At 49.5% G+C, this 23,766-nt stretch overlaps 2 protein-coding genes across 4 annotated transcripts; both read right to left on the bottom strand.

Moving 5' to 3' along the window:
• Positions 1 to 305: 305 nt before the first annotated feature.
• Positions 306 to 4,135, bottom strand: LOC114793961 (myb/SANT-like DNA-binding domain-containing protein 1). 3 transcript variants are annotated; one of them, XR_003750283.1, is made up of 4 exons: positions 3,701 to 4,135; positions 2,690 to 2,974; positions 1,392 to 2,600; positions 306 to 591 (listed from the first exon to the last, which is right to left on the bottom strand). XR_003750283.1 is itself a non-coding variant. In XM_028986179.1 (3 exons), exons 1-3 carry the CDS (start codon positions 3,952 to 3,954, stop codon positions 2,336 to 2,338), a joined length of 804 nt encoding a protein of 267 aa, XP_028842012.1. In that variant the 5' UTR covers positions 3,955 to 4,135; the 3' UTR covers positions 1,259 to 2,335. The 3 variants fall into 3 exon arrangements, 1 of the variants encoding a protein (XP_028842012.1); XR_003750284.1 differs by having other exon boundaries at positions 1,456 to 2,600; XM_028986179.1 differs by lacking the exon at positions 306 to 591 and having other exon boundaries at positions 1,259 to 2,600.
• Positions 4,136 to 6,022: 1,887 nt separating this feature from the next.
• dtx4a (deltex 4, E3 ubiquitin ligase a) lies at positions 6,023 to 23,535 on the bottom strand. Its single transcript, XM_028985027.1, has 9 exons — positions 23,301 to 23,535; positions 22,632 to 22,950; positions 18,844 to 19,906; positions 10,377 to 10,438; positions 9,758 to 9,919; positions 9,348 to 9,409; positions 8,915 to 9,235; positions 7,913 to 8,002; positions 6,023 to 7,831 (listed from the first exon to the last, which is right to left on the bottom strand). The coding sequence occupies exons 2-9, from the start codon at positions 22,927 to 22,929 to the stop codon at positions 7,604 to 7,606; spliced, it is 2,286 nt and encodes a 761-aa protein (XP_028840860.1). The 5' UTR covers positions 22,930 to 22,950; positions 23,301 to 23,535; the 3' UTR covers positions 6,023 to 7,603.
• Positions 23,536 to 23,766: the final 231 nt, after the last annotated feature.

The following is a 23,766-nucleotide window of genomic DNA, read 5'->3' as shown; positions in this document are numbered from 1 at the left end:
TGCAGGCCTCCTTGTCGAACCCAGTAAGAAAGATCCGGCTCGGATATCGGCCGCTGTTTGGACTGACTGATTTTCTGCGGAACGACGAATGAGGAACGAGCAGAGTGTTCCGGGAAGCTACCAAAAACCTGTGGACCTCTGCTTTGTCTCGTGTGAAGAACCAGGTCTTCATCGCTTGAACACGAATCCATCCCTCGTCCAGCACCAGCCTGCGCCACGGTCAGGCGAAGGTGCGCGGCCGACGAGCCAATGAGCTTCACCACAGCCTCGTGGGCCGCGTCCGATATGTCGGCGCCGTTCACGCTCAGCACGCGGTCGCCTGGCCGCAGCCCGATGACGTGAGCCGGGCTTCCTTTCACAATGCCGCTCAGCACGCAGGGGCGCTGGCCCACAATGGTGAATCCGTAGCCGGCCCGGCCGCGTGCCATCTCCACCCTCACCACTTCGGGCCCTCCGGCGAGGTCCAGACGCCGGCGAGCCACGCCAGCCTGGTCCAAGACCCTCATCTCTGTCCCCAATGGGTGCCGTAAAGCCGAACGTAACACTGGGGTGCCAAGACCCACTTAATGCCAGTCATGTGACGCAGACATTCTGGAGATGCAAATGCAGACAAGAGGTGGCATTAATAACAGAGTGAGCGAGGGCATGGAATGTGTGCATGGAATATTTAGATAGATAGATAGATAGATAGATAGATAGATAGATAGATAGATAGATAGATAGATAGATAGATAGATAGATAGATAGATAGATAGATTGATTGATTGATTGATTGATTGATTGATTGATTGATTAGTGGGTGTGTTTAATCTACTTTTATCTAAAGTGTCAATTTAAGTTGTTTAATTTAAGTTGAAGTTTTGCAATCGAATCGTGACATTATCTGTATCTAATAGATAGATAGATAGGTTTAAATGTATTTATTTAAAGGACAGATAGACAGACAGGGCAAAATGGTTTACATTTGGCAACAACACTTCAATAAAACTACACATTTACAGCACGACTGGTCATAAAACCTACACACACAAAAACATTTGGGATGGATATAGAGAGAGACATATGGAATCCCGAATTAATATACTGACAGATTGGATCGTCAGAGTTAAAAACCTGGCCAGTTTTTCATTCCTCCAAACAGCAAAGCAACTGCAAACTAACAACCAAATCTGGCAACAATAGTGACAAGGCAGATTGTAATAATATTGTAATAAATTCCTATACTGTGTTTTAATGACCGATGTGGTGTTTATTTTTTTTTAAATAAAGTAGCCTGCTTATATTCTAACAGGCTGTCAGAGATAGCCTGTTCATTAAAGCTTACCATTTCATTAAAGTGCAAAACAACAAAATACTTCTACACTTCTTATTACACCGGTCCGATGTCTTACCTCGGAAAGAGTTGTCATGCAAAACTTAAAAATCTCCGAAGCGAAATAAAACAAAAAAACAAACCTTTTATTTTTCGAATGGTTGGAAAGCTTTCTGTTTGAAAAAATTTATATGTATGTATATTTTTAAATCGATTTCGGCTGTTCGTGTTTTTTTTCCTCGGAATAATTTAAAAGTTTGCTGTTGTCCTTATGACGTCCTGCAGGGTCCCGCTGGTCAACCGCCTGCATTTACTATTGTAGGGAATACAAAGGCGTCTTTCTTAGTAACTATGGCACCTCAACGTGTGCAAGCCGGGAGCATCCTTCCCATTGGCTGGGACGCCCGTCAGTCAAATACGATATTCAAATACGGGCTGCTCCCCTATTGGTCGAGCGTCGAAACACGTGGTACGGCCTTTCCGGCCATTGTAACTAAATAAAATGCGACCCGGGCCGGGGCTTCTTGTTGGGTCACCCGGATTTATTGTTATAATTATGATTATTTTCAATGTAAAAAGTTCACGAGATTTGAGTGTTTATTCTGAGCGCATTTACAGCACCAGGGACGCGGCCCGTTCGAATCGACCAATGGCGAGGACGCCTGCTGCGGCCCCGCCCCGCCACACGCAGGGGCCGGAGTCCGCGGGAGGCTGGCCGTTTGCAATGGAGCCTGCGGACACGGAGGGGGTTTCACAACACGTGCTTTAATTTCTGCAAAGACCAAGACAAGGCCCGAGTTGAGACCAGTGCAGGTGAAAACCGACATTTAAAAAACTGACCGTCAGTGTGAAGCACGGCGCACAGTAAGATGTCTGCCTTGGTGAGCGGGGGACGGACTGGAACTATGGGTCCATTTCCCGCCCCACTACCCGTATTTCTAGCAGTACCAGTGACCAAAAACAACACACTGATCGAATGCTTAAAATGCTACAAATGAGCAAACTGGAGAAAAATGGCAAATATTAAAGCTTGTTCGGCTCCTTGGTGGCGCTGGGCCAGGCGATCTTCTCCAGAAGGTTCATCATGCGCTCCTGGAGCTGCAGGCTCTGGACCTGCGCCAGGTTCTGCTGCTGCATGACCTGCCGCACCTCGCGGCACGTCTCCTCCACGGCCCGCCGGACCTTGCGCTGCTCCTGCAGCATGGCCTCCATCACTCGCACCTTCCGCTTCCTCAGCGACGACTGGGGGGACGACAGCCTCGCCCTCTTCAGGGGGCTCGCGCGGGTCCTGAAACGCACACACACGCAGAGAGCTCAACAACGCGACCCCCCCCCAGACCGGATTCTGGAAAGCCGGAGTCGGGCTCGGCTGCGTACGTGGATTCGGAGGAGCGCAGGCTGTCTGAGCTGTCCATCCCGTCCTCCTCCTCCGGCCGGAACTCTTTCTCGTCGGAGGAGCCCGTGTACTCCGGCAGCAGGCCCATCGGGGAGGCGTCCGGGTTGTACCTGCCGCCCTCCGGCTGGGCGCCGCCGCACCCGGACTGCTGCCCCTGCGCCAGGCCGCCTTTGGGCTGCTCGGCCACTTTGTTCATGAGCTTGTCGATGGCCTTGTAGTACGGCCAGTCCGGCACGTCTTTACTGTTGCTGGAGCACTTGAGCTTCCTGGAGGGGGGAAGACGGCCTGTTAGCAAAGCAACAAGGTCCCCAGCCCATAATTTACCCCGTTTCCGTCAGCTCTTAAGTGGAAGTGAGGTGATTGTCATTGTGAGACACTGCAAAATGTGTCCTCTGCTTTTACATTTACGGCATTTACCAGACGCCCTTATCCAGAGACACTTACAACCAGTAGTTACAGGGACACTCAGGGTTAAGTGTCTTGCTCGGGGACACACTGGTAGTAAGTGGGGTTTGAACCTGAGTCTTCTGGTTCATAGGCTACTAGCACCCATAGTGCTTTTAACCGTCACACTTGGTGAGCAGTGGGCGGCCATGACAGGCGCCCAGGGAGCAGTGTGTGGGGACGGTGCCTTCATCAAGGGGACCTCGTGCCACCTTGGCGGGTCGGGATTCAAACCGGCAACCTTCCGATTACGGGAGCCGCTTGCTTTTGCTATTTTGATCGTAAATAAAAAAACAGCCGATGACCAAATCCCATTCGTCCTTTGCGGAAAAGCTGTGAGGCTTGCACAGCGCCATCTAGTGGGCAGATTAGTATTTTAATATTTTTAACATGAATATAGCGATAGCTATTAAAATATTAAGCAATATATCTGTTCATCGTGCCTTTAAAGCGGACTCGGTGGATTCGCTAAATGAGGTGGGCCTTGAAGCCCCATGAACGCACACACATGCACGCACGAACACGGAAGAAAACCACGTCCGACTTGCCGATACTGGAAGGTCATGTTGGTGATCTTCATCTTGATCTCCTCGCGGTGCCGATGCTCGCCGGTCAGCTCCGTCAAGCGCTTGGCCATCTTCTCGTAGACCTTGGCGTTCCTCATGGCCTTCTTGAGCTGGAAGTAGTACTCCTCCCAGACGTAGACCAGGCCCTTCATCTCGGCGTCCGTCCAGTTCTTCGCCCGCCGGTGCTTCTCGCTCGAGCCCGGCACGATGTACTGAAAGCTGTTATCGGAGGACATCTTCTTAAGTCCGAAAAGTCGGGTCTTCTTGGAGGTGAAGGTGTGTGTTTTTTTCACCCCTGCAGTTTGAACCGAGTGTCTCCGTGTGAGACTGAGAGTGAAGGGGGGGGCGGGGACGAGAATCTCGGTTCTTGCACGACAAAGCTCAGTTAAGAGGCCTCAAAATGGAGCCTGGGGGGGGCTGGACGGATCCGGTTTAAAAGCTTTTAAACAGGAAGGTTCGTCATTGTGATGTAAAGTGGCTCCGCCCCCCGCCCCGCGTCTGCAGGGCCGCGACAAAAAGCTTTTAGCTGAAAAGCAATAAAGTCGGCCGGCCGGGGGGCCTGGCAGGAAGCGTGCACGTGAAATACGATCCCTCGGGAGAAAGATGGGGGGTGGGGGGGGGTGGGGTCAGGCCACTGGCCAGCCAGTTGCCTTGGCAACGGACTTCGGTCTCGCACGCGCACCGCTTCGGACGCACAGACGTGCTTTAAAAGCTTTTAATGGAAGGCGGCAACGTGCAGAGCGGCTTTTCGGTGGGGGGGGGACGACAGCAGAGGCTCCGAGGATTTATTTCCTTTTTTAATCTCCGACGAGATCAGGAAAATGGAATCACTTGAGCCGGAGTTCCAGAAGAAAGACAACGCCTGTCCCCGCTCCTTCGCATTCTAAGGCCTGGAGGTCTTCTTCAGAGCTTTATCCGCCCCCTTTCCTCTGCTGCAGGGGGGGGTCGAAGGTTGGGTCGGAGGGGACGAGGAGCGGTCCGAGAAGCGAGACGTTTGGTCAAGGTGGGGGTTGGGCACCGAGAGCTCCAGCTTCGGCAGAAGATGACACCCCTCCCCGGCCCCCGAGACCCGGGCGGAGGCGCATTATATCTTGAGCCCCATATGTCCCACGATTTGACAGGCTGGTCCCCCGGAGCTCCACGGAGCAGTCTGGAAAATTCCCTCCTGTAAGAACATGCAGATAAGGGCCCCCAACCTTCAGGAAGGTCATTATCCCAGTCTGGCATAAATGCTTGCATGAGGCACACAAGCATTCGCTTTATTTAATATTATGTTAAAACTTAATTTATGGTATTGGAAATTAATGTTTCCAATAAGTATACAGAGTGTATAAAATATCCTGAAAAATATATGTTCACTGTATTAAACAAGACATTTCTGGATCGCTCATTTAAGAAAAAATAAGTCACTTTATATTATGCAGCATCTTCAATACAGGCCAAAAGTTTGGACACCTTCTCATGTGTTTTCTTTATCTTCATGACCATTTACGTTGGTAGATTCTCACTGAAGGCATCAGAACTATGAATGAACACATGTGGAGTTCTGTACTTAACAAAAAGTGGAGACCTGACCTCCACAGTCACCGGACCTGAACCCAGTCCAGATGGTTTGGGGTGAGCTGGACCAACAAGTGCTAAACACCTCTGGGAACTCCTTCAAGACTGTTGGAGAAGCATTTCAGGTGACGACCTCTTGAAGCTCATCGAGAGAATGCCAAGAGTGTGCAAAGCAGTAATCAGAGCAAAGAAACTAGAATATAAAACATGTTTTCACTTATTTCACCTTTTTTGTTAAGGACATAACTCCACATGTGTTCATTCATAGTTTTGATGCCTTCAGTGAGAATCTACCAACGTAAATGGTCATGAACATAAAGAAATCACACGTTTGGCCTGTATTGTACATGCTTCTTAATGTAAAGTGACTTTTGGCCTGTACTGTATGTTACCTTTTTTTCAATTTATGTACCCAAAAAATTGGGATTTCCCCAATGTATTCCAAGAACAACTAGTTTAATGCAGCTTTAGAAACTGATTTTTGTTAATAGGTTTTAAAATGCATGCTGCACATTCGTCTGCAGAATACGTGAATAATTCATCTAGTAATAGAACATAGTCAATTAATACCCACAACGTAGTCACATTCTTAAAATGTATGTACACACACACATGTACACCCCCCCAAATAAAGAGTTTATTGGGCGATTCCTACTACATTCAGTCAATTAGAATGAAATACTGCCACCGTGCGGCGGTAAACAAGAACCACAAGAGAGTGACAACAAAAACATTTTTTTTTTTTTTCTTTTAATATTCATTCAATGTTCCAGCAGTTACTTTATATGCAAGAATGTTTTTTTTTGTACATTTTCTTTAATACAGCAACAATTTTTTCTGTTTACACCTTGTTATGTCTTGAAATGATCCTGAACCTACTTGAACCAGTCCATTTTAAAACTGACACGATTCCAGCTTATCCTTGCTAGCCATTCAAGGCAGAATATCCACAAATGGAGTTCTCCATAGCAACTATCAGAATAATTAAACCATAAAAAAAAAGAACTAAGACTAAATGCAGAGCAAATCATATAAGTGCAACAACTGAACTAATAAGAAAGTATAAAAGTGAGTACATATGACAAATCGAAAAGTTTATAACAAATAATGCGATTAAAAAAAAAAAAGAAAAAAGGGTTGAGTACAGGTTTACCCATACCTTTTAAACATGGTTAAAATTGTGTAAATAAACACATACGTACGTTACACATAATAATTCCGACTCTAAAAACGCAAGATTCACACGCATGTGTTACACACTTACACACACACACACACATTGGTAGCGGTATGTCTTTGTAAACAGGTCAGTCAGGGACCCAACAGAGAGCAACTGGACTCGGAACCGTGAGAGATCTGGCCACAGACGATATGGCAAATCGAGCGAACCTTCATAAAGCAACCCCCCCCCCCCAAGCACTTCCGGAAACGACATTGGCCTCGTTCGTTTTGGCATAGGTTGTGTCAGGGTGCGTCCCAGAGTGCACAGGGACAGTCCCGTCACTCAACAGATGTCCAGGGCCGTCCAGGGCTCAGGCCCTCACTTTAGAGGAAGAGGACCAAGAGTACCAAGGGCGACTGGACACTGGACACCCTTCGGCTGCTCTGTGTACATTTTTTTACACAGAGGGGGCGGAGTTAGTCCGAACCGTGGGCCGGTACTCGGGTAACGAGTCCAGTCTGGACGTCGCAAATTCTCCTCACTCGTTCCCTTCTTCCTCGCATTCCGGCAGGAAGGAGATGTGCGTCTTCTAGACCTCCCCTTTCTGCGTCCGGGGACCTGGGATCGGCAGCGTAATGGCCGCTACTTACCGAAACCCGGGAGGTCAAACAATACTGACACGTAGCTTCTCCGAGAAATTAAACGCTAAAATGGAGACGTATAAAGTAACAGCTTGACAGACGAGATAAAAAAAAAAGAAAGTAGCGCGTAAAGGAGCTTCAGTGCAACACCGCTAACGTAAATGGAATGTATCGTCAAAGAGCGCCACCGTCTGGCAGTAAACAATCATGCTCTGGATGCCGACGCGACCGTACCGTCTCGCCGCGGGGCGTGCGTGGCCAACACTGACACTACATGCACTCCAGTCCTCCGGGCCGGAAACGCAGCGTACGCTGTGCGGTTAGCTTTTGAAAGTTGAGGTCCGTGGTCGTACCTGCTTTCACCTGGACCGACGAGAACGGTTTCTACCATGGCGCGAGTCTTCAGGAGGTGGAACGAGAAAAGAAAGAAAAGAAAAAAAAAAAAAAAGGACTCGACGCGACCGGATCCTGTCAAGGCGGCGTCAGGCGAGCCCCGCCCTCTTTCCCTCCCGCGGTTCCCCTTCAGTCCCTCAGGCACTCTTCCTCGGCGATGCCCTGGGCCCGGAGCTCCTCCAGCACGTTGTCCAGGTGCCCGGGGTCCGGGTAGCCGTGCCCCGTGAGGTTGGAGCCGAACTCGGTCTTGTGGTGGACCTCGTTCCAGATCACCGTGTCCGACTCTCCCGTCGTGCTGGACGTTCCCACGGAGAAGATGAGGCGCCGGTCCCACGCCACCAGCAGCAGACGCAGAACCTGCCGGAAGGAAAAGGAAAGGATTCGTTAGGGGAACGACGTGAAATTAGTGCTGATGCGCGAGTGAATGCCGATGCCTACCAGTCGTCCCTTCTCGCTGTCGGGGAGGTAGCAGTGGCGTGGAAAACCACGGGCAGTAAAAGGCTTGCCAGGATTGGGATGCTCGGGACCCTGAAGGACACAAGACTTCATAAGCGGCAGAAGAAACCAGGGCAAAAAAGTACCAAAACGGCAAAATCGGCAGAAAAATGTTTTAAGCAAAACGACAACAGACTTAATGACCAAATTATCAACTCTGTCGCTATTCCCGTAACCCGTCACGCCCTGCCCCCCTTCACACCGCCCAGGCTCCACCCCCTCGGATAAACCAAGTAGGGTCAGTTATAAGTGAAAACAGCTTAATGCTATTAATATGCATTCACCCTATACTGTGCTTACTATACGCATATCGTATACCGTACATATTGCAATATTTTACCGTACACTGGAATTGTAAAAACTGGAGCTGGAATACATTATGCTGTGTACAATCAGGGTTGTTCACTCAGAAGAGAATTTTAACTTTATTGTCCTTGAATTTCAAAACACTGAGATAGTGGAGAAGAAAATAATAATTAAAAAAAAAGATAAAATTACATTAGATGGAAAATAAGAAACTGAAGAGCCCAGTCTGTCACCTAAAGAAGACTGAGCTAAAACGTAAAAAAAATAATAATAAAAAATAAACCTGAATACAAAAAAAAAACAATGGCCTGACTGAGTTATATTTTTTTATTTAGAATTATTTTGCCCATTTGTGCGTGGAATTAATACATTTTATATTTACCAGATGCCCTTATCCAGAGCGACTTACAATCATACAGGGACAGTCCCCCCCTGGAGACACTCAGGGTTAAGTGTGTTGCTCAGGGATACGATGGTAGGAAGTGGGGTTTGAACCTGGGTCTTCTGGTCCACAGGCGAGTGTCTCACCCACTAGGCTACTACCACCCCACTTAATACTAAGTTGGTTCGCAGGAGTATAGCAGTGCAAAAACAACCCAATAATTTCTTCTGCATGAATCATTTTGAAAAGAAACGTACCTGGATGCCGGGAGGGATGTTGTAGATGATCCGGATGGTCTTGCAGTCGGGGTGGCCCGGCAGGGAGTGCGGGATGACGTGGTACTCCATCTTGCCGGGCGGCTGGTTGCCCGTCTTCACGCCGTAGATGGTCTTGCAGGTGGGGCACTGGAGGCTGCCGTCCTTGTTGCCATTGTTGTACATGGCAACCAGGCACTGCAGGTGGTACTGGTGCCCGCACTGGGTCAGCCGGCCCACCGACTCCGCCCGGGAGACTCCGCCCACCCCCGGACCCTTGTAGCCAGAGGGGCCGGACAAAGACTCCATGCAGATGGTGCAGTCCTACGACACGGTGCAGGAAAGAAGAGCAGAGATAAGAAAAAGAAAAAAAAAAGAAAAAAGTTCTACAATAAAACGTACTGATGAAACCCAGTTTTATTCAGCGAAGTCGTACCTCGTCGGGTGGATTGCGCACTTTCTGTAGGTATCTTTTCACCACCTCCTCTGGGGTCCTCCCTATGTACCAGAAAAGGGTTTATATTTTTAAAAAGTGTAACAAAAGTGAAAAGTACCGAACACGGCGCACACAGTGGAATGTGTCCTCTGCATTTAACCCATCACCTTTGGTGAGCAGTGTGCAGCCATGACAGGCCCCGAGGAGCAGTGTGTGGGGACGGTGCTTTGCTCAGTGGCACCTCAGTGGCACCTTGGCGGATCGGGATTCGAACCTTCTGATTACGGAGCCGCTTCCTTATCCGCTAGGCCACCACTGTCCCATTTTTTTATTTCACTTTATTTTAATTTTTTTGGTGAAAAGACAATGTGGTGTGTGTGTGTGTGTGTGTGTGTGTGTGATCAGGTCACCTTTGCGGGCTTGTTTCTTGGTGGTCTTGCGGCAGCAGTGGCCCAGACCCGGCACGGGTTTGATGTCGCTCTTGCTGACGGGTGGTGGGTGCAGCACCAGTTTGGGTGGGCGGGTCAGGCACACAGGGAGGCCTGCGGCGCTCATGAGGATCCCCGTGATGCCTGCGGTGAACACAAGAGGGCAGGCGTCAGACTTCCAGAAGGCTGCCGGAGACTCTTCTAATCTTCTAAAACTCGTCATTTACATTTATGACATTTATCAGACGCCCTTATCCAGAGCGACTTACAATCAGTAGTTACAGGGACAGTCCCCACCTGGAGACACTCAGGGTTAAGTGTCTTGCTCAGGGACACAATGGTAGTAAGCAGGATTTGAACCTGGGTCTTCTGGTTCATAGGCGAGTGTGTTACCCACTAGGCTACTACCACCCAGTGTGACCTCGTACATACGCACGAAATTTCGGGTGAGAAGCTAACTAGCAAGCAATCTTTTGCCCTGTAAATTATATTTACATCCAGTCGTTGATACTTTTGATGTTTTTTGTTTTTTTCAAGTTCAAATAAGGATGAAAATGCTAATTTTACGGGGAAAAAAATTTGGTTTGAAACGTATTCTTACCGGCTAGCGCCGGGTGCACAGGGCTGGAGCCGTTGAGATTCTTCACTGGTACAGTGGGAACCCTAAAAAAGTAAAAATACAAATATAAATATAACAATAAGTACATTTATTGCAAAACTGCATATCGTATAGAACCCACGCCGTTCCTTTTTACTATTCTGAAATGCAATATTTCTGACGGCCGGATGCGAATTCCACGCCCGTCCGCCGTGGAACGTCACGCAACGTGTTTTCACACCTCCGCTACTGCGGGCGTGTCCCACAACATAGTTACTGAGGTCAATTACGGAAGCTTGGCGCGCCTTCAAAGCATCTTCAAAAGTCCTTCGAGGTGCGTGCCGAGGAGACAATAGATCCTGATAGATAAACAGAGGTGACCTTTTACCGTAAAGAGTCGCCACGTTCCCACGGGGGAGAGGATCGGTACTCACGTGGGAGCCTTGATCACAGTCATTTTTTTCCTTTCCCGCACCGAACGGACTACGGATCGGCGTCGATGTGTTTTAGCCTGCGGTCACTTCCCGGTTCGCCGGTTAGCGGAACGAAGGATGAGTGCGGCTTGCTCTTTCCTTCCCGGCCTCTTATACCTCTAATCCACCGGTTCCCATCTGTCAGCTCACGCCAACCGCGTCACCACCGGGGGGGGGATTACCTCGGGCGTCACGGCAACACGGCGCCATAAGGCGGCATCACCTGGGCACATAAACGGCGGCCGCACCGGGTCCGGGCCTGGGCCACGCCCTCAGAAAGTGAGGCGGCTGAGAGAGAGAGGGGAGGGGGGACAGCGGTGGTCTTCCGACTCATTTACATTTACCAGCATTTACCAGACGTCCTTATCCAGAGCGACTTACAGTCAGTAGTTACAGGGACAGTCCCCCCCTGGAGACACTCGGGGTTAAGTGTCCTGCTCAGGGACACAATGGTAGTAAGTGGGGTTTGAACCTGGGTCTTCTGGTTCATAGGCGAGTGTGTTACCCACCAGGCTACTACCACCCACATTGTGAAAAGGGCGGAAAGAAAGAAGACAGTATAAAAGAAGAGGAGAAGACGGTATAAAAGAAGAGAAGAAGAAGACAGAAGAGGAGAAGACGGTATAAAAGAAGAGGAGAAGACGGTATAAAAGAAGAGAAGAAGAAGACGGAAGAGGGAGAAGCACGGTATAAAAAAGAGAATAAGACGGTATAAAAGAGAGGAGAAGACGGTATAAAAGAAGAGGAGAAGACGGTATACAAAGAAGAGGAGGAAGACGGTATAAAAGAATGAAGAAGACGGTATTAAAAGAAGAGGAGAAGACGGTATAATAAACAGAAGAGGAGAAGACGGTATAAAAGAATAGAAAGAAAGACGGTATATAACGAAGAGGAGAGACGGTGGTAAAAAGAAGAGGAGAAGACTGTTATTAAGCATAAGAAGACGGTATAAAGAAAGATTGAAAACTTTATATAATAAGATATAATACTTATAAACAATATAGATAATACGTATAAATAAGAGATAATACGGTTTACATATAGAGAATACTTATAAAAATAAGATACATAATACGTAATATAATACTTATAAAAGAATATAATAGATATACTGTCTAAAAGAATATTATAATACTTTATAGAATATATTATAAGACTTATAAAAATATAATAATACTTATAAAATAGAATAAACGTTATAAAACGAGATCAGATTAGGTAATAAACTGTATAGAAATAGAGACGAAGACGGTATAAAAAGAAGAGGAGAAGCGGTATAAAAGAAGAGAAGAAGGACGGTATAAAGAAGCACCTGAACTTCTTCAGCTTCTCTTTCCAGAAAACTTTTTTTATTATTTCAAATGACAGGTTTTGGTCATTCCTTGTCCCGTGCTTTTGACAAATGATCAATATCCCACGGGGCAGCGGTGGCCTAGCGGCTTAAGAAAGTGTCCCCATTATTATCGAAAGGAACCACCAAGGTGCCAAGAGCCAAAAGCACTGTCCCCACACACACTTGCTTCCCCGGGCGCCTGTCATGTCCGCCCCTGCCTGCTCACCAAGGGTGATGATTAAAGCAGAGGACACATTTCATCATGTCACTGTGTGCTGTGCTGCTGTGTTTCACAATGACAATCACTTCACTTTCATCTTCAGAACGATTGGGTTCCCGAGTCGACGCGTGTTAATGAAACCTGGCAGCGAAAACGGAACCGTGCCTCGCGACGGCACGGTTCGGTGCAGGAGGCATGCTGGGAGGACAGAGTGGGGGCGGTGGGGTCGGAGAGTGACGGAACAGGTGGGCCGAGGAGGGAATCCCTCAGCGACTAAACCCCTTTAATGCCGAGGAGCTTTAAATCCCCGCGCGTGCCGCCTGGTCCGCTTTCATTGCTCACTCGGGTTAATCGGCCGTTTGTTCATTTTTGCCCACGCGACCGTCCCAGAGTTCCGTCTGTTGGAACACGGGTGACCGGGTTAGTTGGTTGTGGTAAAATTACACCTTCATTTACTTTACTTACACGCTTTTATCCAGAGCGACTTACGACACCAGCAATTCTCATTCGGTTTCTATAGATTTTGAGTTACAAAACTAAGAGCCCCGATAAGGTCCAACTTGTCAAGAATAGAACATGCTGGAATTGTTAAGTTCTGAACGATTTTATTTTGTGTGTGTGTGTGTGTGTGTTAGATTCGTCTGAAATACTTTTTACAGAAGTGGGTTTTCAACTGCTTCTTAAAGGTGGCGGTAGTCTCGGCTAGTCGAATGGAGCAGGACAAGTTGTCCCACCAGCCAGGGACAACGAAGGAGAACAGAGTGGATTGGGACCGGAGATTTTTACTCTCGTTTCGTTTGCGGATCTGTGGGGGCGTGCGGGAGTGTATCTGACTCGTTTAAATATGATGTCAAGATGTAGCGGCAAGATTGCGATTTATCATCTTTTAATGTTTAAGGTGCAACGTTCCTCGTACAACCAACACAAAACAAAAAAAAAAAAGTAAAATATGAATACCGCATGCGAGCCACATTACTATAAATTGAAATGAGTTCCAAATTTGAATTTGAACGTTTTAAAACAGAAAGGTATTATTTTTCATTAATTTAAGGAACTAAATACTAGCCGGAACCACAGATGACGTATCGTTCCTCGTATCGTTATCGGCGATGCCGGAAAGTCACTTCAGGAGGTGGAAGCAGGAAATTTTTGCGACACGCTTACTGCGGCCTTTCATCGGGCTCGGCTCCGATCGCAATCTCGACATTTACTTCACGCTCCCGTGCATCGGCTACGCCGAGGGCCAGGCCAACATCAATCGCGGGAGGTTCCCACGGCCGCCCCGCACGCCGGGGAACGCCCACTCCGCGTCGCACATGCCAGACATGCATGGGGGCGATGCGGATACGGACGCCGAACCGCCACCGCGGGGGAGCACTGAGCGCTGGAATTCTCCACCGAGTTCCTGGCAGGAGTCCCACTCAAACCAAGCCAGCACGCACACAATACGGCGCGGTTCTCGGGGCGTCACGCCGGACCCCGCCTGTGTAACCAACTTACGTAACTCGCTTTCGTCTATTCAGCCGCCGATTAGCTCAAACGGCAGAGAACGAACGAGAAGAACAAGCGAGTTGCCATCGCTGCTGCCGGCGGCGTCTACCTGCAGCCGGGTCGAGGTGACGAGAGATTAGGGAGCGGACAGATGAGGGGATGAGAGGAGACTCCTGATCTGTGACGTCAAATCCCTACGTTCCACACAGCAGGCCGGCCCATATGGAGCCTTGGAGCCTCACCTGACTAATCGACACACACACACACACACACACACACACACACACACACACACACACACACCTGCTGAACTGCTTAAGCATTGGAATGACACAGCCTGTCATGTTTTTTAAAGATCATTCTCTAAAGTGTGAGTGTGTATACAGTACAGACCAAAAGTTTGGACACCTTCTCATTCAGTGTGTTTTCTTTATGACAGCGCATGACCATTTACGTTGGTAGATTCTCACTGAAGGCATCAAAACTATGAATGAACACATGTGGAGTTCTGTACTTAACAAAAAGTGGAGACCTGACCTCCACAGTCACCGGACCTGAACCCAGTCCAGATGGTTTGGGGTGAGCTGGACCAACAAGTGTTAAACACCTCTGGGAACTCCTTCAAGACTGTTGGAGAAGCATTTCAGGTGACGACCTCTTGAAGCTCATCGAGAGAATGCCAAGAGTGTTCAAAGCAGTAATCAGAGCAAAGAAACTAGAATATAAAACATGTTTTCACTTATTTCACCTTTTTTGTTAAGTACAGAACTCCACATGTGTTCATTCGTAGTTTTGATGCCTTCAGTGAGAATCTACCAACGTAAATGGTCATGAAAATAAAGAAAACACATTGAATGAGAAGGTGTGTCTTAACCTTTGACCTGTACCGTATATAAAGGATTCAAATATATAACTTATGCAGAACGTGCATTAAAATTGCACAATTACCTCAAGCTAACCATAAACATGGTTGTAAACCTTAACCTCAGCAATAAAAGAAAAACTGGTGTCTGTTATTTGTAACTTTTAACCGGTGCAATACAAGTTAAATAAAGCTGAATTATGATTACATACCGATTTTTGGAAAAATCTAACATTCTGTTATCAGGGAACGTGCAATTAACACCAAATCTTACAAAAATAAGCATGCACGAATAAAAATTATGAATAGCCACATTTGTGACAGTTCCGCTTCACGCCCTCTTGTGGCGACCAAAGGAACTTTTTCCTTTTTTCTTTTTTAGAACCTGTTGATCTGGCAAACCTGAAAGGTTAAATTTTGCGGCACTTCACCATTTCATTTTCCATTTGAAGCATTTTAAATACCCCCCCCCCACACACACACACACACACACACACACACACACACACTCTTCTTCAGCTGGACACCATCTTCACAGAGCAAGTCTCCAGTTTTCACACGGTCCACCGTGCGTGTCCTCACCCACTCGTCTCTCCTAAAACTAGTTCATGTCAACGTCTGAGTCGGCCCTTTGTGTCTGCGTGGCCCCCATCCGTCCATCCAGCCGCGTCCTCCTCCTCCACGTCCCCGACTCGGTCCCCCCGAATTGTTTTGTAAATAGGGACGGAGCCGTGGCCGGGCCAACAAAGGTTGCCATGGTAACGGGGCCGGCGCTCCCAGGCGACGGCGTTGAGCAGGGGCCCCCAGGAATGAGCGGGGCCTGGGAACCAGGGGGAAGCAGTGAGGGGCTTGGCGGGGGTAGAGGGGCGGAGAGAGAGGCTTTTCTTGTTCTCTCTTTCTTTCCTTCTTTTTTTTTTTTTTTGTTGAGAGGGGGGTGGGGGGGGTCGAGAACTCAGCAACTCAGCCCAGCGCGTCCGTCTCTCGTCTGGCAAACGTCCCCGCTGCTCCCCTTTCTTCCCCTCGCTCCGTGGGCGTTTATCACCGAGCCACAACATCACCTGACCTGAAAACACCCCCCAACCAACAGTCCGTCCCCCTGTGGCCCCCCGACCCAGACAGCTTAAGGAGAAGGACTGTGGGTCAAAACGGGTTGTTTAGTAGGGTGGTAGTAGCCTAGTGGGCAACACACTCGCCTGTGAACCAGAAGAGCCAGGTTCAAACCCCACTTACTACCATCGTGTCCCTGAGCAAGACACTTAACCCTGAGTGTCTCCAGGGGGGACTGTCCCTGTAACTACTGATTGTAAGTCGCTCTGGATAAGGGCGTCGGGTAAATGCCGTAAATGTTGTTTTGGGACGGAAGTCGATTAGAAATGACTGATGTCAATGCTGCTATCCATGCGACATTTGAGAAAAAATGAACAACTTAACTAACGAATATGTATTCAGTCATAACGAAGGCGGAATTTCTGCATGGTCCAGCACACCTTCAGACCAAAGCCTGCTGCTGGGAAACCGCCTACCAGAAAGCCACCAAGAGGCCACCTCCATTATTAAAATGCCATTAAGAAAAACACACCAGGCTAGTTAAGGTCGTGCTGTAAATACCCTAGAAGTTCTTCACATTCATTAACATTCCACAACTTGTAAAGTGAAGTGATTGTCATTGTGAAACACTGGAGCACAGCACACGGTGCACACAGTGAAATGTGTCCTCTGCATTTAACCCATCACCCCATGACAGGCACCCGGGGAGCAGTGTGTGGGGACAGTGCGGGATTCGAACCGGCAACCTTCCGATTACGGGGACGCTTCCTTAACCGCCAGGCCACCACTACCCCATACGATGCCCCAACCCGGAAGAACTTACACCCTCTCCACTCAACTCCACTTTTTATTTAGTAGCCATAACCGCCACTGCCCCGACGGCACAGTACGGAGACGTTCTCGCCCCTCTGATCTTCACCGACTCTCCATTTACACGCTACGGTCAGCATTCGGCGGTCCTCCCCGAGTTCTCAACTCCGGAGCTCTTTCACGCCCAACGTGGCTGACGTGGTCCAGAGACGGCAAGAGTGTGAAATGACAATTTTTCATAATTTTCTTTTTTGAAAAAGAAAAAGAAGGACGTCGAGGTGACGCAAGTCAGACTGGCGCCATGTCACGCTCGGGCAGGTCTGAAAGTCGGAATTAATCGTATAGTCGATGCATCGTGATTACATCACGACGACGCTGCTTGGCGATTTTCTGGCGGTGACCGCGGCGGCCTGATCCGAGTACAGCAGCCGCTCCGGGCAGGACGCCACGCGGATGCTCGCTTCGCGGCCGCGTTAGATCAACGTTGCTCGTCGCCGGTTACCGCTTTTCGGGATTCCTGCGGAAATTTCCACCGGGAAAATGCCGGTGCCGATCGCACGTGTGGACGCGCTCGCCTGACACCAGAAAAACGGCACGGGAACGAGGCCTGAACTCGCATCCCACCGACATATTTTTAAAAAAAAATTATTTTGACGTGACGTGATTGGCGGGATGCATTATGATGCGTCGGTAATCGAACTGAATCGCGAGACTGGCGAACATTAAAAGTGAAGTGATTGTCACATGTGATACACAGCAGCACAGCACACGGTGACACAGTGAAATTTGTCCTCTGCATTTTACCCATCACCCTGAGTGAACAGTGGGCAGCCATGACCGGCGCCCGGGGAGCAGTGTGTGGGGACGGTGCTTCGCTCAGTGGCACCTCAGTGGCACCTTGGCGGATCGGGATTCGAACTGGCAACCTTCGGATTATGGGGCCGCTTCCTTAACTGCTAGGCCACCACTGCCCCGTCTCTAGCGTCTACAGTTCGTCCTCCGTCCACGACGTTCTAATTAGAACCAGGAAATTTGACCACATCACCCCAGTCTTACAATCACTGCACTGGTTACCCATCAAATTTAGGATTGACTACAAAATCCTACTTTTAACCTATAAACATGTATATGGTCTCGCCCCACAGTACCTGAGTGAACTTTTGGTTCCTTACGAACCGCCACGCCCCCTTCGATCAATGGGTGCGGGGTCACTACTGGTACCAAAGGTGCAGAAGGTCACAGCTGGGAGCAGATCCTTCTCCTATAGAGCTCCGCAGTTGTGGAACTGCCTGTCAGTGTCCGGGACTCAGACACAGTCTCAGTGTTTAAATCCAATCTCAAAACCTATCTGTTTTCTCTGGCTTTTTGTTAAAGTCCTAGACCCTCATTTCACTTCACTTTGACGCAGTGTCAATTATAAAGTCCAGTTTATCACAGAGTCCCCCTGTTAGACACAGACAAAGTTAAATTCACCAGTTAGGCTGTCCTAGTTAGGGTACCGGGCCACTGTAGCACCAATATACCACTATAACCACAGATTTCAGTATCGGTCGTACAGTGCAACCGTCTGCCGCTGCTTCTGTTTGTTTTTCTCCGAGACACGGAATCAAGCACCCAGACTACTGGCAGACCCCAGTGAAGAGACAAGCAGATACATCCTGGTTCCTGACAACTACTTTACAAGGACAAAACATGAAACAAACCAGAGGGTCACCACAGCCACCACCATTACAACTACAGCTCCAGGGATCTTCAAGTGGACCAGTAACATCATTATGGACACATATTGTACACCATGACACTGGACTGCATTCTGGACTTCTCCAACCCTACAACTGTAGGACTTTTTTTTTCTTGTTATTGGACAAACCATCCCCAACCCTGCATTGTCACCACTTGCCGGTTCACTCTACCCTGGAAGGGGGTCCCTCTCTGTATCACTCCTTCCCAACGTTTCTTCCCACCTTTTTTTCTCTCTCCTAGTTTTTCCTTGTGTGCAGAAGGGTCAAATGTGGGGGGTGTCAAAGCCCATTGAGACGTACTGTATGTTGTTCTGATGTTCTTGTGATTGACGTCTACGTTGTTAACGTACCTAAAAAAAAAACTCTACTTATCCATACCGTTCACCCTAAATCACCCCAAAAACAATACATTTCCTCATTATTAACCAGAGGAGCCAAGGCGGCGGGAAGCTTGTGGGCGGAGTCTGTGCCGGTGCGCTGACGTGAACTCACCCCGAGGCGATGAGGGCGCGCGACTGGGCCATGGCGATGCGTTGCAGGGCGGGGCGGCTCAGGCCGGCCAGGCTGGAGCGCGGGGGCAGCGGGGCCGCGCAGGCGGAGGACACGGGCCCCAGCACGCGGGCGGAGGGCGTCAGGGCACAGGTGGTCGCCGTGGAGATGAGGGGCGGGAAGGCGGCCGCAGCGGAGGCGGCGGCACCGGCCGCCGCGGAGACGAGCGGAGCGGCAGAACTGGGAATGGCCGACGGGGGAGGGGGCGGAGGCACGGGCGGGGGCGGAGGCCGCGTGGGCGGAGCCGAGGACAGCGAAAGGGCGGCCGTGGCCGAGCCGAGGAGAGACAGCGAGTGCGCGAAGCCCCCGTTGGCGTCGGCGTTCCCCACCATCGCCACCGCGGAGTTCCGGTGGGGTGACAGCACCCTGGACAGGGACGGTGGGTGGGGCAAGGTCAGCGAGTAGGAGTAGCCTCTCTGAGGGGGTCCCATTTTAGGGCTGGGGGGCTTGGTCTGAATGGGCGGCGGAGGGGGCCTGCGACCCAACGTGTGGGCCATGCCCCCGGCCTTGACGCCCAGGACCAGCATGCACTGCTGGCAGGAGCAGGGCTGCCCCAAGGACGTGATGGCCGAAGCCGGGAGCGCGCCGCTGGGGTACGCGCTGCCGTTCCCGCCGCCGAGCCCCGACATGGAGACCCCCAGTAGAGCCCCGCCTCCTCCTCCTCCAGGTCCCCCGGGGCCGGCTGCCCCCGCCCCCCAGGCCTGAGCTCTGGGCAGGGGTCCGGAGACCAGCGGATACGCCAGGTCCGAGCGCCTCTGGATGCGGCGCCGCCGCTGCGTCTGCCCGTTGATCTGGGTCATGCTCTGCAGGTCTATCAGGTAGCAGAAGCCCAGCGGCGTCAGGTCCAGCCACGGCTGCTGCCGGTCCCGCGCCGCCTGGATGGCGATGCTCACTTCCGTGTCGTACGCCGTCCACGAGCCGGAGTCGTTCTCCCACTCCCACACCCAGCCCTGCCCGGGCGCGGACGTGGGATCGTAGAAGCTCCTCCGCACCGGCCGCAAGGTGCCTGCAAGGGAAATTTACTCAGTCAAACGTCATCTCTCTCTCTTACCCAGAGCGCCTTACAACCAGTAGTTCCAGGGACAGTCCCCCCATGGAGACACTCAGGGTTAAGTGTCCTGCTCAGGGACACGATGGTAGTAAGTGGGGTTCGAACCTGGGTCTTCTGGTTCATAGGCGAGTGTGTTACCCACTAGGCTACTACCATCCTCTCTATACATATTTATACACACACACAGATGATAAAAGCCAGCCAAATCACATTAAAAATGATATTCTTTAAAAAATGTATGTTTTTTTTTTTGCATTCATCATCCACTGAATAATAAAACACAGCCAGGCCCGATGAAAGGTTGGAAATATGGCCATGTGATGGAGTTTGCGTTCGGTGAAAAAGCTCATTTTTGTTTTTTCCGTAACGTAATGTAAAAAGCATCAAGTGCCGGCACATACGAACATACCTATGTATCTTGACCAGGTCATGTTATCTCAAAAAAGGTTATTTCACTGCCTGGTGGACTTGTAATGGATCCTTTATGACATTGTCAAGTGAAATAGCTTTTTTGAGAGAACATACACATTCATTCATAGTTTTGACGCCTTCAGTGAGAATCTACCAACGTAAATTGTCATGAAAATAATGAAAACACATTGAATGAGAAGGTGTCCAAACTTTCGGCCTGTACTGTACCTATGCTCAAGAAATGAAAAGTCAAATTCCAAATCTGTTGAGACGTAAATACATGTACAGTACAAGCATACAAATATAAAGGTTTATCATGAAAGGACCTGCTGTCGCAATATTCTATGACATGGTTCATAATGGTTTATCTTACACACATATATCTATACCTACGTATGTGTGTATATATGCACATACATACATGTACATATAAGTGTATATATAACCGCTCTGTACATGTGTATCTTCACAAAAATATTTTTTATGTTTGTACGGTCATATTCTCACATTACTCACATTCACTAGAGAATATTGAGATGAACTTGTAACCTTCTAATTGTCTAACTTGTGTACAGAATTTACAGCAGAGTGAATAAAAATATTCTATTCATAGTTGGGGGTCCTGGTGAACCAGAACCGATCACTTCATCCATGGTGACATGGAAGCACGTTGTAAGACGCTCTGGATAAGGGCGCCTACCAAATGCCTTAAATGTAAATTCACTGGTTTATCTTTTCTAGGACTATTTACTTGCTTATGAAAGTGAAGTGATTGTGATTCACAGCACACGGTGCGCACAGTGGAATGTGTCCACTGCATTTAACCCATCACCCTTGGTGAGCAGTGGGCAGCCATGACAGGCGCCCGGGGAGCAGTGTGTGGGGACGGTGTTTTTTTTTTTTTTTTGCTGCTCTTTTCTTGTAATGTCCACTTTCTGAGGGCAGTGGTGGTCTAGCGGCTAAGGAAGCGGTTTGGAAGGTTTCCGGATTGAATCCCGATCCGCCAAGGTGCCACTGAGGTGCCACTGAGCAAAGCACCGTCCCCACACACTGCTCCCCGGGCGCCTGTCATGGCTGCCCACTGCTCACCAAGGGTGATGGTTAAATACAGAGGACACGTTTCACTGTGTGCACCGTGTGCTGTTCTGCTGTGTATCACAATGACAATCACTTCACTTTTCTGCCGTGACAATGTACATTTCCCACTTGTGGGACTAATTAAGGATCACCTTGTCTTATCTTACAATAATAAAGTTCCAACAATAACGGCACCAAGCATCGTGAAAAACCATCAGTTATTTAATAAAAAAATACAGCCTTAACGCATGTCACACATTTCCACAATCTCCTGTCTACGATACGATATACGATTATATCATGTGACACTCTGTACAATCTGCGGGGAACAGACACATTAATAATTCAGCCAAAACAATGCAACTCAGAACTGGACTACATTTGTATACAGAAATGTCGATATTTGGTGTCCCCGTCGATATTTATTGCAATTTTCGACAGGCGGCCCACCATACAGGTGTGATCGCAGCACTGTAGACCGCGCTGTTATCGTTAGAAATGCATTTTTAAAACGTTTTTTTTTTTTAAGCAGAATTTATTTGACTTTTTTTTTTTTTTTTTTTTTTTTTTTTTTAACAAAAGTGAAGGGAAAACCCAATAAAAATACGAATGTGTTATCGCCACCCCCGCCGCCAGGGATTTCAGCTCCTCGTCCACTCTTTTCCCCGGTACACACCAGACACGAGTGTCACGTGCATAACGCATCGCGCTTTCTACTTCCGTCCCGTTGCGATGCCGGACATTGCTGCTGTGTGATGTTACCTAGTGGGGTAACACACTCGCCTGTGGACCAGAAGACCCAGGTTCAAGACCCAGGTTCAAATCCCACTTACTACCATTGTGTCCCTGAGCAAGACGCTTAAACCTGAGTGTCTCCAGGGGGGGACGGTCCCTGTAACTACTGATTGTAAGTCGCTCTGGACAAATGCTGTAAATGTAAAATCTGCGGAGACGTTCTCGTTACGGTGGCGTCTGCGTGACGTTAAAGTTATTCATTCGACCCCCCGCCGCCGCCAAACTTCCATGACCTCGGTTCTCAGGCCATTCAGGCCTCCGTCTCGCCTCCGTCACGTACCGCCGCCGCCTCGGTCCCCACACAATGCCTTTTGTGTGAGGCCGCCTGCACCCCACCACCGCCCCCGACATTCCGGGTTAACCGGGGACCCCCCCCCCCCCAACGACAGTGCCTCACCGGTGTCTTGTCTGAACTGGTGCATGGACTGCAGGTCAATGATGTAGGGCGACAGGCGGGAGTCCACCTGGCCCAGCACCACGCTGCTGCCCCGAGGGTCGCTGCGGACCACCGCCTCGATGTGGTGGGACACCGCCGGGCTGTAGGGTCGCCAGCGGCCGTGCTCGTTCAGCCATTCCCACACCACCACGGCCGAGGCCAGCAACATCCTCCTCCACCTGCGACACCGGGAGAGACAGGGAGAGAGCGTCAGCTCTGCATGCAGCAGGCGTCCATATTTCTTCACCACCATCACCATCACCACTCCATGCACCGATCGCTGAAAGAACAAAAAAAATAAATTTTTTTTTTAAATCAAGGAAGAACTCGGACTGGACGCACATTTTAATGGAGGGACATGCAGTCACTTTCACTCCGAATGCATCCTGCAGAAAACGATCGTGCACACGATCATGACGACGACGACGATGATGATGATGATTCTTATTCACCCATCGATGCTCCTTGTCTCGCTGGCGTGGCGACTTTCTCCCCCCCTCCTCGCTCCCGACAAGGACGCTCCTTTCTTTCTCTCTTTTTCTGTCCTTTCCTTTCCTTTTTTTGTTAAACCGGATCGTGCTAAGCTCCGGGGCGCGACGTCCGCGGTGCGTGAGCAGCAAGCATATTTACCCGCGGCGGATCCTCGACGCCCGAACGCCCCTCTCCCCGCGCTCAGAGCCGCCGCCTCGGGTCCATCTTGCCGCGGCGGGGCGGCGCTGGCGGTGCCGCAGGGGGGGCGAGGCTGCGACGATTCACTGGCGCTCCGCCGAGAGCCGCGCCGGCGGCGCCATTTCGCCCGCGACCGCCGTTCTGGCCATTTTCTCGTCGTCTTTTCACGCGTGTGTGTGTGTGTGTGTGTTGTTTTTTTATTTTATTTTTTTTCTATGTCGGTTCTGTCTCGCGCGCATGCGCAGACCGGCGCGAAACCACGCCCACATCACAAGCCCCTCCCACAAGCCCCGTAAAGTCTCCGCCCACTCGAGCCAACGGCGAACAGCTGTTCACATGTTCATTAACAAATTTTTCCCAGGGTTGTGAAGGAAAAAAATTGGGGCTTTATACGATCAACAATTAGCCTTGACTCTTGTCTATTTAA

This window comes from Denticeps clupeoides, chromosome 1 (genome assembly GCF_900700375.1).
Source record: "Denticeps clupeoides chromosome 1, fDenClu1.1, whole genome shotgun sequence".
NCBI lineage: Eukaryota > Metazoa > Chordata > Actinopteri > Clupeiformes > Denticipitidae > Denticeps > Denticeps clupeoides.
This window is presented reverse-complemented; position numbering and strand designations above follow the sequence as displayed.